General features: G+C 56.4%; 2 protein-coding genes across 16 annotated transcripts in view; both read right to left on the reverse strand.

Moving 5' to 3' along the window:
• Positions 1-191: 191 nt before the first annotated feature.
• Positions 192-10,012, reverse strand: NOP2 (NOP2 nucleolar protein). The gene is made up of 15 exons (XM_058655983.1): positions 9,881-10,012; positions 8,251-8,296; positions 7,997-8,085; positions 7,609-7,829; positions 6,271-6,323; positions 5,988-6,156; positions 5,687-5,884; positions 5,492-5,581; positions 4,021-4,108; positions 3,804-3,944; positions 2,704-2,843; positions 2,467-2,556; positions 2,251-2,373; positions 1,890-2,118; positions 192-916 (listed from the first exon to the last, which is right to left on the reverse strand). The coding sequence occupies exons 1-15, from the start codon at positions 9,984-9,986 to the stop codon at positions 327-329; spliced, it is 2,373 nt and encodes a 790-aa protein (XP_058511966.1). The 5' UTR covers positions 9,987-10,012; the 3' UTR covers positions 192-326.
• Positions 10,013-10,745: 733 nt separating this feature from the next.
• CHD4 (chromodomain helicase DNA binding protein 4) overlaps positions 10,746-14,475 on the reverse strand; it is a 33,119-nt gene continuing 29,389 nt past the window's right edge. For 8 of the 15 annotated variants that reach the window (XM_058656149.1, XM_058656143.1, XM_004596372.4 and 5 more), the window contains 3 exons: positions 12,816-13,011; positions 11,441-11,604; positions 10,746-11,322 (listed from right to left, as the gene is read on the reverse strand). In XM_058656149.1, coding sequence (XP_058512132.1) covers positions 11,305-11,322; positions 11,441-11,604; positions 12,816-13,011 — 378 coding nt within the window. In that variant the 3' untranslated portion in view covers positions 10,746-11,304. Of the gene's footprint in view, positions 11,323-11,440; positions 11,605-12,812; positions 13,012-14,475 lie in introns of all 15 variants that reach the window. The other 7 variants (XM_058656148.1, XM_058656142.1, XM_058656145.1 and 4 more) reach the window with 1 other exon arrangement.

The raw sequence follows: 14,475 nt of genomic DNA on the forward strand, positions 1-14,475 counted from the left end.
TGGCATCTGGCTGGAACGGTGGCACACAGCCCACCACGGTCCCGAGAGCTCTGGTGGTAGGCGACCAGCTGTCCTGGCCCTAGCGCTCACTGCAGTTCTCCGGAGCCCCAGGGGATCCTGTTCCTTAGGGGTCCCCCACTTTCCTCCCTCTTCCCTTAGGCCAGTAAGGATGGTCCCCAGCCCCCGGAAGAAACACGCAACAGCCAAACTATAAAAACATGTAATTTCATATGTGTGCACAGTGGCAGGGCCATCCTCACAGAGGGTACAGTCCACCGCAGTGGCACAGGTGGCAAGCCGGCTCCATCTGGCTTGCAACCAGCCCCCTAGGACTTCCTCCTCTTGGCCGGTGGGGGCCGGCTGGAGCCCTGGGCCGTGCCATTGTGGGTCTGGAGGGCAGCTTTCTTTAAAGGCTGCCCCAGCTGCTGGCGCTTCACTTTCTTGGTTCCTTGGGCCTTCCCGGGGGGCTGGGCATGGTCCCGGGGCTTGGGGGCGGCCTGGGTCTTGGCAAAGGTGTGCTCGGCAGGAGTTCCAGGGTCTGTGCCCTTGGGAAGGGCATTCTGCCGTGGGCCGGCAGCCTTCTTGGGGGTCCACCGTTTGCCAGCCACCGGCCTGCACGTCTCTCCGCCTTTTGGCCCCCTGCCCGCTTGAGCTCGCTCGGGGGGCTGACTGTTCTCTTGGAGCTCTGAGGCGGCCTGGGCCTTGGGGACGGGAGCCCCAGCTGCCAAGCCCGCGCCTGCCCGTCCGGCTGAGCCGTTCAACTTCTGGAGACGAGGTCGTTTCTGAGAGTGCTGCTTTGGCTCCGCAGCCGCGGCAGCCTTCTGAGCTGGCTGGCTGCTGAGCGCAGACCCGGGTGGGGCCTTCCCCTTCCCCGGGGACAAGCCTGGATCTGTAGGGGCGGCTGCTGCAGACTCTCCTGTGGTTAAAGGCAAACAAGACAGTCTGAGAAAACTAGGCCTCAAGTAGAAGTGAACTGTGGAAGTTAACTGCCATCTCTCGGCCAGATGTTCTCCACACCTGGACAGTGCTAGGCGTGGACAGCTTCAGCTGCCGGCCACTTGGCCTCCTGCTCCAGTACGCTCTAAATGCCCCCCACGTGGGAGACCCAAATGAAGCTCCAGGCGGCGGCTGAGCACAGGCCCTACCACTGCAGTGGATTGGAGAGGTCTCTCCCATCTCACCCTCTCTGTAATTTTCAAATAAACCAGAGAGATAGGAAGGAATGGCTTGCCCATCCTTGGTAAGAATTTGAAGGGAAGCTGCGCCCCCTGGAGGACAGTAGGCAGCAAGACACTCTGGCTGTGGATGAATCCAAGAAGCGCTAGAACAAACCCCAAGCACTGAGCTTTACTGTTTGTAAGCCAGACAGCTGTCTTCCTCCTGTGGCTTCTGTTTGATGAAATGCAGGGAAAAAAGGCAGCACACCCACAATAATTAGACACAAGTTACTAAGACTCCCGACTGACACATTATACACTCAACTTCTAGCGAGCTTCGTTATTAATTTAGCCAACTAAGGCCAAGGTTCCAGTTCTACCCCAGCAGGCGGTGCTCAGGCCTGTCTCGGAAGCCCCAACCTTCCCCCTGAGATCAGGGCTGGACTCAGAGGCCCAGCAGGCGACCAGCAATTGGTAAGAGAGGTGTCATCCTAAGGGGCCTATGCCAACCCAGTGCTGAGAGTGCTGGGCCCTAAGTCAGCACTGGGCTGAGGTGACAGAACAGGGCTGCGGTCCCTTCCACAGGGATCCACTCCGATGGGACCCAGGCCCCAAGGACGACCACAGCTGAGCTGGATGGAAGAGGCCTCTCCAAGACCCCAGAGGCTGAGGTGAAGAAGCTGCAGGCAGACCGCAAGGCCTCCTGGGAGACAGGAGCGGACGATGACCTACCTGCTTGGGCCTGGGGGATGGAATTGGAGAATTTCTTGAACTTGGCAATAAAGAAGCCATCCATGTTGTGGGTGTGAGGGTAGAAGCGTCGAGTGGAACGCAGGCTGGGGTGGAAGCGCCTTTCCCGAAAGCGGGTGAAACCCTCCTGGCCAAAGTCCAGGCCTGTGGGCACTAGCCGTACGTTCCTCTTCTTCAGGGCATAGTCCACCACCCACTCATTCTCCTCCACCTGGGTTGTGGGGGGCGGGGCAATGAGACAGGTGGAGGGAGAGGGCAGGGCTGCAGGAGCTGCGGCGGAAGGCAGCACGCGGAACAGCCTCCCACGCCCGGCTCCCCTGCTCAGCTGAGGCAGCAGTCTCACCATGATGGAGCAGGTGCAGTAGACGAGGTAGCCGCCCGTCTTGGAAGCGGCATTGACAGAGTCGATCGCGCTCAGGAGCAACTCCTTCTGAAGGTGGGCGCAGCGCATGATGTCTTTCTCATCCTGTGCACACAGAGGCCCCGCAGGTCGCAATTCCCGGAAGTACCCTTGGGAGAACAGGCCAGCCCCCACCTGCCTGAGGGTCCCCCACCTCACCTTGTTGGTCTTCACGGCGGGGTCTTTGGAGATGACCCCGGTGCCACTGCAGGGGGCATCCAGCAGCACTCGGTCAAACCCCCCCGCCACCTGGAGAAACAAACAAGCCAGTCACCGGTTTCTGCAAGCCACCACACGCCATTCATTTCCCTAGGAGCAAGTCTACACGTTCCATTATTGCCAAGGGGGAGCTGACTGGGAGATGCCTCAAGGGGTGACCCACGGGGGGACGGTCACCTTGGGGAATTGACGCCCGTCGTAGTGGCTGATGATGGTGTTGGTGACCCCCAGGCGGTGCAGGTTGCCCACTACACTCTTGAGACGCTCGGCGTTGGCATCGTTGGCAAGGATCACACCCGTGTTCTTCATGAGCTGGGCTGCAGAGGGGAGGACAGCGGTGCTGAGCAGCCAGTGCCCCCACACTGACCCCAGTCTCACCCCGTCATGGCTGACTTCATTCCTAATAAGCCAGTTCCCCACTGCCTACTTCCCAGGCGTAGCTAGCTTGGCCCAGCCCCTAGCAACAGGCAAGCCTCCAGCTTGGTCTAAACATCCTTCTGGCTGCCCAAACGCTTTAACAGCTGAGAGGCCAGCAAAATGGTTCAACAGGCTAGTCCTCCCCCTGCAGTGCTGACATCCTTGGGAGTGCCGGTTCATATCCCGGCTGCCCACTTCCCACCCAGCTCCCTGCTTGTGGCCTGGGAAAGCAGCAGAGAATGGCCCAAATCTTTGGGCCCCTGCACCCACATGGGAGACCCAAAGAGGATTCTTGCTCCTGGCTCTGGATCGGCTCAGCTCTTCACTATTGTTTTTTTTTTTTCCCCCTAATTAAAGATTTTTTTTTTTTTTCTTGGAAAGGCGGATATACAGAGAGGAAGATCTTCCATCTGATGGAAGGGGCTGCCGGGATATGAACCGGCGCCCATATGGGATCCCGGTGTGTTCAAGGTGAGGACTTTAACCACTACGCTATCGCGCCGGGCCTAGCTCTTGACTATTATAACCATTTGCAATATGGATGGAAGCAGCAGATGGAAGATCTCTGTCTCTCCTTTCTGTAAATCTGCCTTTCCAAAAAAAATCAAGAATAAACAACCCAGTAGGAAGAGGATGAACCTGTAAGTGCATCCCGCAACCTCCCAGCCCAAGTAGAACAGCACGGCCCATCACAGCACAACTCCTCCCCGCACACGTGGACAGCAGCAGGCCACCGGAAGCATGCCCGAGGTCAGATATGCAGCCAGGGGCATGGACCCAGGCTCACAGTCAGGCTGCCTGGCTGCCTGCACAGCAGACCCCAGGACTGAGGCGCCCTGACCCCACCCTCCCATCCACACCTATGTAGCTGGTCTTTCCTCCTGGGGCGCAGCACATGTCGAGGATCCGCTCGTGTTCCTGGGGGGCGAGGGCCATGATGGGCAGCATGCTGGAGGCACCCTGCAGCATGTAGTGCCCAGCCAGGTACTCGGGGGTCGCGCCTGTGGGAGGGAACTGTGCTGTGACACGAAGGGACGAGGAAGCATCGAGGAGCGCTGCAGAGCAACGGACACTCACCAATGGGCACCGAAGAATCATAGACCACCAGGCCAGTCTTCGACCACTTGCCCAGGGGGTCCAGGTTCACCCCACGATTGATCAGTGCCTGAAAGTAAGAACAGGACTTACAAACCAGGACGAGACGTGGACTCTGGTGCCAGTGGCAGGTCCAGGGCCACCTGCTCCGAGTCCTGACTTAGACACCCCAGATCATGCAGCAGCAGGAGCCCCACCACTATTTTTTTGGGGTGGGGGAAGATTTTATGTATTGAAAAGGTAGAATTAGAGGGAGAGAAAAAAAAACCCTCCATCAGTTAGGGCTGGACCAGACCAAGCCAGGAGCCAAGAACTTCTTCCAAGTCTCCCACATAGGCACAGGGGAACAAGCAACTGGAGTATCCTCTGCTGCTTTCCCAAGCCATTAGTAGCACGGAGCGGGACTGGAAGTGGACGAGCTGGGACACGACCCCACAGCGTCAGCCTTACAGCCTCCTCCACTGGGCCCTTTCTTAAACTCCACTCCTGCCTGAGTGCTGGACACCAGCATCGCCACAGAGCAGGCGCCTCTGTGTCGTTCCCTGCAAGCGCCCCGATTTTACAAAACACTGGGCACCTCAGCACCCTAAAACTGTTATCTATCCTCGCTGTATCTGAGAGGCAGACACACAAAGAGAAAGGCAGAGACCATCCATCTACTGCTTCACCCTGCAGGTGCCCACAGCAGTCGGGGGTGGACAGGAAACCTAGACGGGTGACGGGGGCCCAAGCTCCTCAGCCATCATCTACTGCTTTCCAAAGCACACGTGAGCTTGAAGCCAGATCAGGAGCAAAAGGACCAGAACACTGGGTGTGTGAACCCTAAACAACAACTTAAACACACCAGGATACACTCTTTTTTTCATGCTAGGAGGTACCCAATACTCTGGATCATATCTCTAACTTTTAACCTAGACTCCCTGAATCCTTAACATCGAACTTAAAATACCACTGTGTGGGACCTGCACTATGGCACAGCAGGTAAAACTGCTACCTGCAGCAACAACATCCCATATGGAGGTCGGTTCGAGTCCTGGCTGCTCCACTTCCCATCCAGTTCCTTGCTTGTGGCCTGGGAAAGCAGTGGAGGATGGCCCAAAGTCCTGGGCCCCTGCACCTGTGTGGGAGACCCGGAAGAGGCTCCTGGGTGCAGTCTAGCCTGTCCCTGGCTGCTGTGGCCTTTGGGAAGTGAACCAGTAGATGAACAGCATCTCTTATCTTCCCTCTCCATGTAATTCTGAGGCAGGAATCGCTTCCCTGGATTCTCCCCAACCTGCTTGGAGGGCAGCACTTCTACTGGGAAACAGCCGCCTTGCCCCACCCCAATCATGGGCATCAGGGCTGGGTTAGCCTCCTGGGGACACAGATGCCCCCATGACTGGCTTGGTCCTAGCCGCCCCCCACCGCCTGTCAGTCCCTCCCTGTGACAAGCAAACCTGGCCTCCTGCCTCACCTGAGCGAGGTCCCGGCGACGGGTTTTCAAAGTGTTGGTTCGCAGGGTGATGGGCCGAGGCACCTCATTGGCCTCCAAAAACTCTACCAACTAAAGGAGCAAGGGAGCAGGGACTGGGTCAGGCTGGCCAGCCGAGAGCTCGGAGCAGAGCAGCGGGGCTGGAGAGCGTGGCGGGGCAGCCTGCTGGCCCAGTACCTCAGACAGTGGGAAGAGATCCATGAGCTTGCCAAGCAGGAAGTCCCCATATGAGTAGTAGGTAGCCAGGTCCTTCTGCAGCCGACTCAGATACTCAGCACGAGAGCGCCCCTCCTCCCGCTGGGTCCCAAAATCGCGCAACACAGCCACTATGTCCTGGATCCGCTTGTGAATTCGCTGCAGGTCAGGGGCCTGGCCATGTGGGCCTGCTAAGGAACTGCTTCGTGGAACTCCTGGCTGAAATCCCCCCTCCCAGGTGCACTTGCCCGTGCCCCCTCCAGCCTCCAGGCTCCAGAAGGATATCTTGCTCCATCTGCCCACTAGGGGGCAGCACAAAGCGCTCATCCTCATCCATATTGATTTGCAGGTCGGCTTCATTGGCTTCCTGGGACTTGGGCTCCTTCCTGGGGCGGGCAGGAGGGGGTGTATCCTCCTCCTCCTCATCCGTGTCTTCCTCACTCCAGTGGCCACTGCAAGCAGGTCCCAGAAAGAATACAGATTGACTTCCAGAGCCAAGCGGGGGTCTCCTCCCTCCTCTGCCCCAACCACTGTCCAGCCGCCATTTGGATGGCTCCAGGACTCACTCCATAGATTCCTGGGCCTTCTGCTTGCGAGCCTTCCTTTCAATAGGCAGCAACTGAGGAGAGAGACAGGGGCCGTGAATGCACAAGAGAAGTCCTGACACTTCCATTTATCCTAAATACATAAGTGCTGGCAGAGGAAACATGAACACTGCAGAACCAATCATAAAACCGGCACACGGACTACCAATGTTCAGGCTGCACAAGAGATCAAAGGCGTACACGATGTGTCCTGTTTGATTTTCTGTTCTATTTCCTCTGTCCCGCCAGAATCCTATGACACACAAATACCCTAAGTCTGGGCCCAGCGAGGTAACCTAGTGGCTGAAGTCCTTGCCTTGCAGGTGCCCAGATCCCATATGGATGCCAGTTCCAATCCCATCCAGCTCCCTGCTTGTGGCCTGGGAAAGCAATGGAGGACGGCCCAAAGCCTTGGGACCCTGCACCTGCGTGGGAGACCAGAAGTAGCTCCTGTTTCAGATTGCCTCAGCTCCAGCCACTGTGGGCACTTGGCAAGTGAGCCAGCGGATAGAAGATCTCTCTCTCCTTCTCTCTGTAAATCTGACTTTCCAATAATAATAAATCAATCTTAAAAGAAAAAAAAAACCCTGTCTGTGGGCTCTCGGGTCTCCTTGCCAGATTTCCTTCCGGGTGTCTCTGTGTGTTACTATCACACACCTCACAGCACAAGTCTTTTCAAGTTTGTTCCTTGCTCCATTATACTGACAACGTAACGGCCAATGTCAACACCTGAAATCCTTGCAGTTTTCAGGATTTGGGGAGCTATGGTGATCGACTGGTGCCTGTGTACCTAACTGTAACTCAATAGAAAGAGGGTGTGCAGTGGGTGGGTGCCGTAGTATAGCACACTAAACCTCCCCCCGCAGCACCAGTATCCCATAGGGTCAATAGCGGAGTGACAGAGATGTCTTCTAAGCTCTGGTTCACTCCGCAAATGACAGCAACAGCCAGCGACAGGCCAGGCTGAAGCCAAGAGCCGAAAGCTTCTTCCAGGTCTCCTACGTGGGTGCAGGGTCCCAAGGCCTTGGGCCATCCTCCACTGCTTTCCCAGGCCACAAGCAGGGAGCTGGATGGGAAGTGGAGCAGGTGGGACTTCAACCAGTGCCCCTATGGGTGCCACAGGCAAAGTCTTAGCCCATGCTGCCATGGTGTTGGCTCCTCACATATACATATCTTAAACAACAAACCTTATAAACACATTTGAGTGAGGAGGGAAGGCACAGAAATGACGTGACAATCTCTGTCCCCTGGCCAGGGGTGTCCCTGGAGCCAAGGACATGGAAAGGCAAGAGTGCTCTGTGCACCCAGGGAGTCACTCACCTCTTCCTCCGAGCTGGAGGCAGCCCCATAGTCATCCACCATGCCAGCATCGCTGTCCTCTGAGCCCCAGAGCTCCCCCTGGATCTCACCACCATCTTCGTCTTCAGAGTCTTCCTCCTCCTCTTCCTCATCGCTGCTCCGGGCTGGAGCTGGCCGCTTCTTGCCCCGAACAGCGTTAGGTGCAGGGGAGGCTCCCTTCTTCCCAGGGGTCTGCACAGCTCCTGCAGAGACCACAAGAGTGTGAGAGAATCCTGACCACCACCCCCACAGCCCCGGGAGCCTGCCCTGGCTGCCGGCCACTTGTTGTATCCTCGGGGTGCTCCTTCACCCCAGCAGTGCTTAGCCAGTGTGTTCCTGCACCCAACCCCCACCTCCTGTACCCACTGACCTTTGGGGAGCTTCCGAACCAGAAGCTCGGCCCCAGGAGACTGATGAGTCTTGGGCGCTTCAGCAGAGCTCAGCCTCCTCTTGGCCGCCCTGCGTAAAACAGCCGGAGGGAGGCACTGGGGACATGGGGGGCTCCGCCACCTCCCATCACAGGAACCCACGGGCTCCCGCTGTCAGCTCTGCCCACTGACCCAGCCCACATGGCTGCAGAGCAGGGCCAGTGGGTGCTCCAGCCACCTGCACTCTGACACTCACCTCTTTCGGGCACGACTAGACAGTCTCTTGGAATTTTCATCATTCTCTGCAAAAAGAGAAGAGGTCACAGGTGAATGCAAAGGTACAAAGGAGCACCGGGAACAGGAACCAAGGGGGAAGGGAGTCAGCACAGCCCGGAACCAGGGGGGAGTCAGCACAGCCCGGGAAAGGAAAACAGTGCAGCTCTTCCGAAAGCAAAGCAAAACAAAAACTATTTGAAAGGTAGAGTGGGGGGGGGCTGGGGAAAAGAGGATGAGAATCTTCTGGTTGATTCCCCAGATGGCCACAAAGGCCAGGGTTGGGCCAGGTCAAAGCCAGAAATTGCATCCAGGTTTCCCAGGGGACCCAAGCACTTGGGCTGCCTTTCACCGCCCTCCCACGCTGTCAGCAGGGAGCTGGATCAGAAGTGGAGCAGTGAGGACTTGAACTGGAGCACATATGGGATACCAGCACCATGGATCTTAACTCACTGTACCACAACATGGGCCCAGAGTGTCGCCCCACAGCACTTTACCTCACACGCCACACTGGATCATCTGGGTTGGAGTCCCCAGTCGGCTCCCTACTTTAGCTTCCTGCTCCAGGAAGCAGCAGGTAGCAGCTCACGTAACTAGGTCTGCATGAGACCTCAAGCTCCTACCTCCCAGCCCTGGCCTCAACCTCAGCCACTCCAAGGATCTGAGACGTAAACTAGCAGACGGACGCTCCGTCTCCCTCAGATACGTTTAAAAATAGCCTTGTGGGGTTTACAGCTGGAGGGGCCAGCTTTGTGGGGTGAATGGCTTAAGCCCACTGCCTGCAATGCGGGCATCCCATATGGGCATCAGTTCGAGCCCCAGCTGCCCCACCTCCGATCCAGTTCCCCGCTGTAGCTTCAAGGGAAACAGGCTAAGTACTCGAGTCCCTGTACCAATGTGGAGAGCTGGATGAATTTGCTGGCTCCTGGCTTTGGCCTGGCCCAGCCCTGCCCCAGTCGTTAGGATCATCTGAGTGAACCAGTGGACAAAAGATAAAAATAAATATTTTTAAAAAAAATAGCATCACCACCAAACTAATAGCTGGACTCCCCACTTTTCAGCTTACTCTGTTACTAAGTTCAACACATTTCAACTTTACTTGTTCAGTCCAAGAAATCTACGGTTTAAACCTCCAGGCTTGTCATTTCCTAACTGCAGAGGAGTCAAACTCAGCACCCACTTCCCTCCTGCACCTCTTTCCCAGGGTGAAGGGAAACCCTAAGCCAAGCAGACGCACACAGCATCCGGGACTTGCTAACAGATCAGTAAAATCGCATCTCAGTACGAGACGCAAAGCTTTTCCCTGTCTTCCTTTCTCATCTCCATCCCTCGCTTGAGGCGGCTGGCTCTGCCGTTCCCAACTTCCGCTTGCAAAGGTGCAGCGCAGACTGGTGGGAGGCCCATCTTCCACACGAGGACTCCCCCCAACCCCCGTCTTCACCACTGTCACATAGTTACAAGCGCGCCCTCCGACACCGTGTCGTCCACACTCACTTCCACGCAACTCGCACAAACGTGATTCCACTTGCACAGAAAGCAAGCACAGAGTGAGGGGAAAAGGGTTAATACCCAGAACGGCGGAGAAGGCGGGGAGGCGGGGGAGCGGCCCTGACCTGCAGGCAAGAAGCGGACGAGCTCCGTCTCCGCACCCTTCTGCTTGCGGGCCTTTCGACCCGGCCCGCGCTTCACCTTCTTTGTAGGGTCCAACTTGCGCCCCATGGTGCTGGGGAGAAGAACGGGAGAAGGCGGCGTGGTGCGAGTGGGACAGGGAGCAAGGCTGGCCTTCCGCACACCGCCCGACGGCTCCCGCAAGGCCCACCAAGCCGCCCACCAGCCCCAGCCCAGGCCGGCGCGCAGCCCTCAGGTTCCCCCGACTCCCCCAGACCCACCCGAAGCCGACACTCACCCGACCGCGCTCCACGTGCACCGGGAGAAGCCTACGGAGGCCCCGGTGCCCGGAAACGGGCCGCGCAGGCGCACTGCCAACGCCCGCCCGCTGCCCCGCCTCTTCCGGTCGCTTCCGCCCGGAGAGCCCAGCGCCTCGCGGTCGCTGGACCGGCGGGTCCCAGACCCGTGCCGTGCCCTAGGCCCAGCTTCCCGGTTTCCTCGCCGAACCGGTGGGGACCCGACCCGCCCCGCGCCCTAGGCCCAGCCTCGATGGATGCGTCCCTGCTTGTCGCATGTCCCCAGGCGTGGTCCCATCACGAGGCGGGCCTCTAGGCCTTTCCCCAGGGGCACCGGGGTGATGCCCAGCCCCTGGCAGCTTCTCCTCCCAGCCCCACACCAGGTGGTTTTAACCACGGGCTCAGAGAAGTGAGTGTTAACATGGCCAGGGCGCCGCGAGCCCACGGTGCCCGGGACTGCCCTCCGAGGCCACTCTGGGCCAGACACCGTGTCCCCCGTAGGCCCTTAAGGTGACAGTTATGGAGGGGTGGGGTTCTGCCCACCTGAGCCTACACCCACACTCAACCAGAGCACTAAAATACAAGGAAAGTTTTATTTTCAATTTTCATGAAATTTGTTGTGGTGGTTTTTTTTTATGCTTTTGGTTTTTTTCTTTTTTTTTTTTTTCCACTTTATTAAACTCTAGCCGCACAGTGGCTGGAGCCGCTGGGTTCCTGGTATTAAAAAGATGCCAACAGAGGTAGCTGTGTCTTGCCCAGGGGCCCAGCCCACTCTGAATACCCCAAAAAAGGAGAAAACACAAAATAAATCAGCAAAATAAAACCAAAAGGAGGAAGAAGTTCAGCTCGTTTTCTTCAAGCCCGGCAGGAACCCACAGCAGTTTGTAACAGTGGAGAGAAGCCAGGGTCCGGAGGCCAGCCCGCCAGCTCCCTGCACATGGCGCCACGCTGCTCCGCTGCACTCGCTGGGGCAGCAAGGGCACCGCTGCCCCTCACTCCCTCCCAGCCCCAAGCAGGGGGCTCTCCTTTACAAGGTGGAAGGTGGGCAGGAGGAAGGCCAGGGTCTTGTGGGCCCCAAGGGGAGAAGCTGGGACAAGATGAAGTGAGATCACTGCTCAGAGCTGGAGGTGACTTCACTGCTGCTGGGCCACCTGGAGGGAAAAAGATCAGGCATTCAGAACTCACATGGGACTCCACCCGAGGGACTCCGCCCGAGGGAACCCACTGACCCCCAGGGGCACCGACCGGGAAGCAGCGGCATGGTCCTACCTGCTGTGGTGGAGGCTCTGGTGCCCGGTTGGCCAGGCGGCTGAGAATGTTCCGCTCTGACATCTGTAACCTCACAGCCACCGGGGGAATCCGCGCAATGGTGGCTGGCAGTCGAGTCACATCTGCCTTCATGTCACTCAGCAGTTCTTCCAGCTGTTTGAGAACTGCAGAGGGAGCAAGCCAGCGGTGAGCTGTGCTGGGCAAAAAAGACACTCTGGGACCGGCAAGGTGGGTAAAGCTGCTGCCTGCAACATTGGCATCCCATAGGGGGCACCAGTTCAAGCCCCAGCTGCTCCATTTACAACCCATCTCCCTACTACAGTTGTCTGGGAAAGCAGTAGAAGACGGACCAGGCAAAAGATCCAAAGATGCTCCTGATGCCTGGCATCAGCCTAGACCAGTCCCAGCTGCTGGGGCCGATTAGGAATGAACCAAGGGATGGAAAATATGTCTTTCTTTCTCTGCCTTTCAAATAAAATATAAAAATGAAAATGTTAAAACTGCCCTACCGGGTCCAGAGCAGTAGCCTAGCGGATAAAGTCTTTGTCTTGAGCACGCCGGAGTCCCATATGGGCACTGGTTCGTGTCCTGGCAGCCCTGCTTCCCATCTAGCTCCCTGTTGGTGGCCTGGGACAGGCAGTCGAGGATGGCCCAAAGCCTTGGGACCCTGCACCTGTGCGGGGATCCAGAAGAGGCTCCTGGCTCAGCTCAGCTCTGGCTGTTGGGGCCACTTGGGGAATGAATCAGCAGACGGAAGATGTTCCTCTCTGTCTCTCCTCCTCTCTTCCAATAAAAATAAGTAAATCTTGGGGGGAAAAAAACTGCTCTACCATCATGGACTAGCTGCCTGACCCCACTTGGGACCAGTGACTGACATGCTGTCATCTTGTCAGTCAGTCACCCGGCCTGACCCCTACACCACACTGGAACCCCTGATACCCACCATTTCCATTTCAAGCGTGTTCTATACTTTTGAAATCCCCTCCCCCTCTCACTGCTCGCTCTCCACTGTAGTCTATCCTTGGATTTGCTTTTCTCACTCTGGCATCCGCTGCCTTCTGGACCTGTCTCCCACCTGCTTTATTACTGCCTTCTCCCCTCAAGTCACCCTCCACCTCCTCAACGCTGTTTTACTTTAACAGAAGCCAGTATTGGAAAGGATCTGAGACCATGTGAAGGCACCTAAGCACTCCCGATGACCTGGCACTACCCCTTCTACCCCCAGGAACCTGTGTCTACAAGACCAGCATCGACTGCCCATGACAGCCTCTGGGTGCCTTGCTCCGCTGGGCTGCGACACACAGGCTCTGAGCAGGCTTCCGGGCGCTCTGGGGAGGTGGCTGAAGGCGCAGGAGGCAGGGGAGCCACTGGCTACCTTTGTGCAGGACCGCATTGGCCGGCTTGTTTCCTGCCATGGACTCCTTGGACAAGTGCTGATGACTTTCCGCCAAACACTCCACCTCGGCAAAGCGCGTATTCAGGGCCATGGAAGGGTGAGAAGGGTCCTCCGACATGTTCAGGTAGGCGGCCCGGCGCAGCTGCTCCTCGATCACCAGAGCTTGTTCCAAGAGCTGGAAGGGACAAGACAAGTCAGACCCACGCCTGCTCTGCTCGGTTCCAAGTTCCAATGGGCCGCAGCTCACCTCTGCCTCCAGGCAATGAGAACCGTGCTCAAAACCCAGCACTTCAACACTGCACTGCCTCCTTCTTCTCCTCGGAGGGCCATGCTTTTTAAAACCTTTACTTGTTCTCTTTTAGGCAAAAAGGATGAAAACTCAATTTAGAAATCACAGAACTGTTACACTTTTCATGTTGCTCCTGAGGTTCTTCAGTACACATATTTTTTACATAGCTGAAACCACACTGGAGATAAACATATATTACATTTTCAGAATAAGCACCCCACCCTTGATCATTAACGACTCTTCAAAGCACACATAATATTATTTTCAAACATTTATTTTGATTTGAAAGGCAGATTTATGGAGGACAGACAGAAACCTTCCATCAGCTGGCTCACTCGCCAAATAGCTACAATAGCTGGATGTGAACCGACCGAAGCCAGGAGCTTCTTCCAGTCTCCCACGCTGAGTGCAGGGGTCTGAGGACTTGAGCCACCCCCTGCTGCCTTTCCAGTCTATAAACCTTTACCAATAAGATAACGCATTTCCAGGCCAGACAGCAGGAGAATGGCCCCAAGTCTTGGGACCCTGCATCCACATGGGAGACCTGAAGAAGCTCCTGTTCCTGGCTTCAGGATCAGTTCACCTCTAGCAATTGAAGTCATTTGGGGAGTAAACCAGCAGATGGAAGATCTTACTGTTTCTTTTTCTCTGTAAATCTGCCTCTCTCAACAAAAATAAACAGGCCTTTAAAAAGTACTTATGGCCTGGCACCATAGCCTAGTGGCTAAAGCCCTCACCTTGCAAGTGGCAGGATCCCATATGGGTGCCAGTTTCTATCTAGACTGTTCCACTTCCCTTCCAGCTCCCTGCTTATGGCCTGGGAAAGCAGTCGAGGACAGCCCAAAGCCTTGGGATCCTGCACCCATGTGAAAGACCTGGAGGAGGCTTCTGGCTCCTGGCTTCAGATCGGTCCAGCTCCAGCCGTTGCACTCACTTGGGGAGTGAATCATCGGACAGAAGATCTTCCTCTCTGTCTCTTTTCCTCTCTGTATATCTGACTTTGTAATAAAAATAAATAAATCATTAAAAAAAAAAAGAAGAAAGAAAGATTTACAGAGAGAGAAGAGACAGAAAGGTCTTCTATCCGTTGGCTTATTCCCCAAGTGGTCACAACAGCTGGAGTTGAATCGACCTGAAACCAGGAGCCTCCTCCAGGTCTTCTACGTGGGTGCAGGGTCCCAAGGCCTTGGGCTGTCCTTCATTGCTTTCCCAGGCCACAAGCAGGGAGCTGGATGGGAAATGGAACTGCCAGGACTCGAACCAGTGCCCATGTGGGATCCCGGTGCGTTCAAGGTGAGGACTTTAGCTGCTAGGCCACCGTGCCGGGACAAAATCTGACTTTCCAATAAA

The sequence above is a fragment of the Ochotona princeps genome, chromosome 27 (genome assembly GCF_030435755.1).
Source record: "Ochotona princeps isolate mOchPri1 chromosome 27, mOchPri1.hap1, whole genome shotgun sequence".
NCBI lineage: Eukaryota > Metazoa > Chordata > Mammalia > Lagomorpha > Ochotonidae > Ochotona > Ochotona princeps.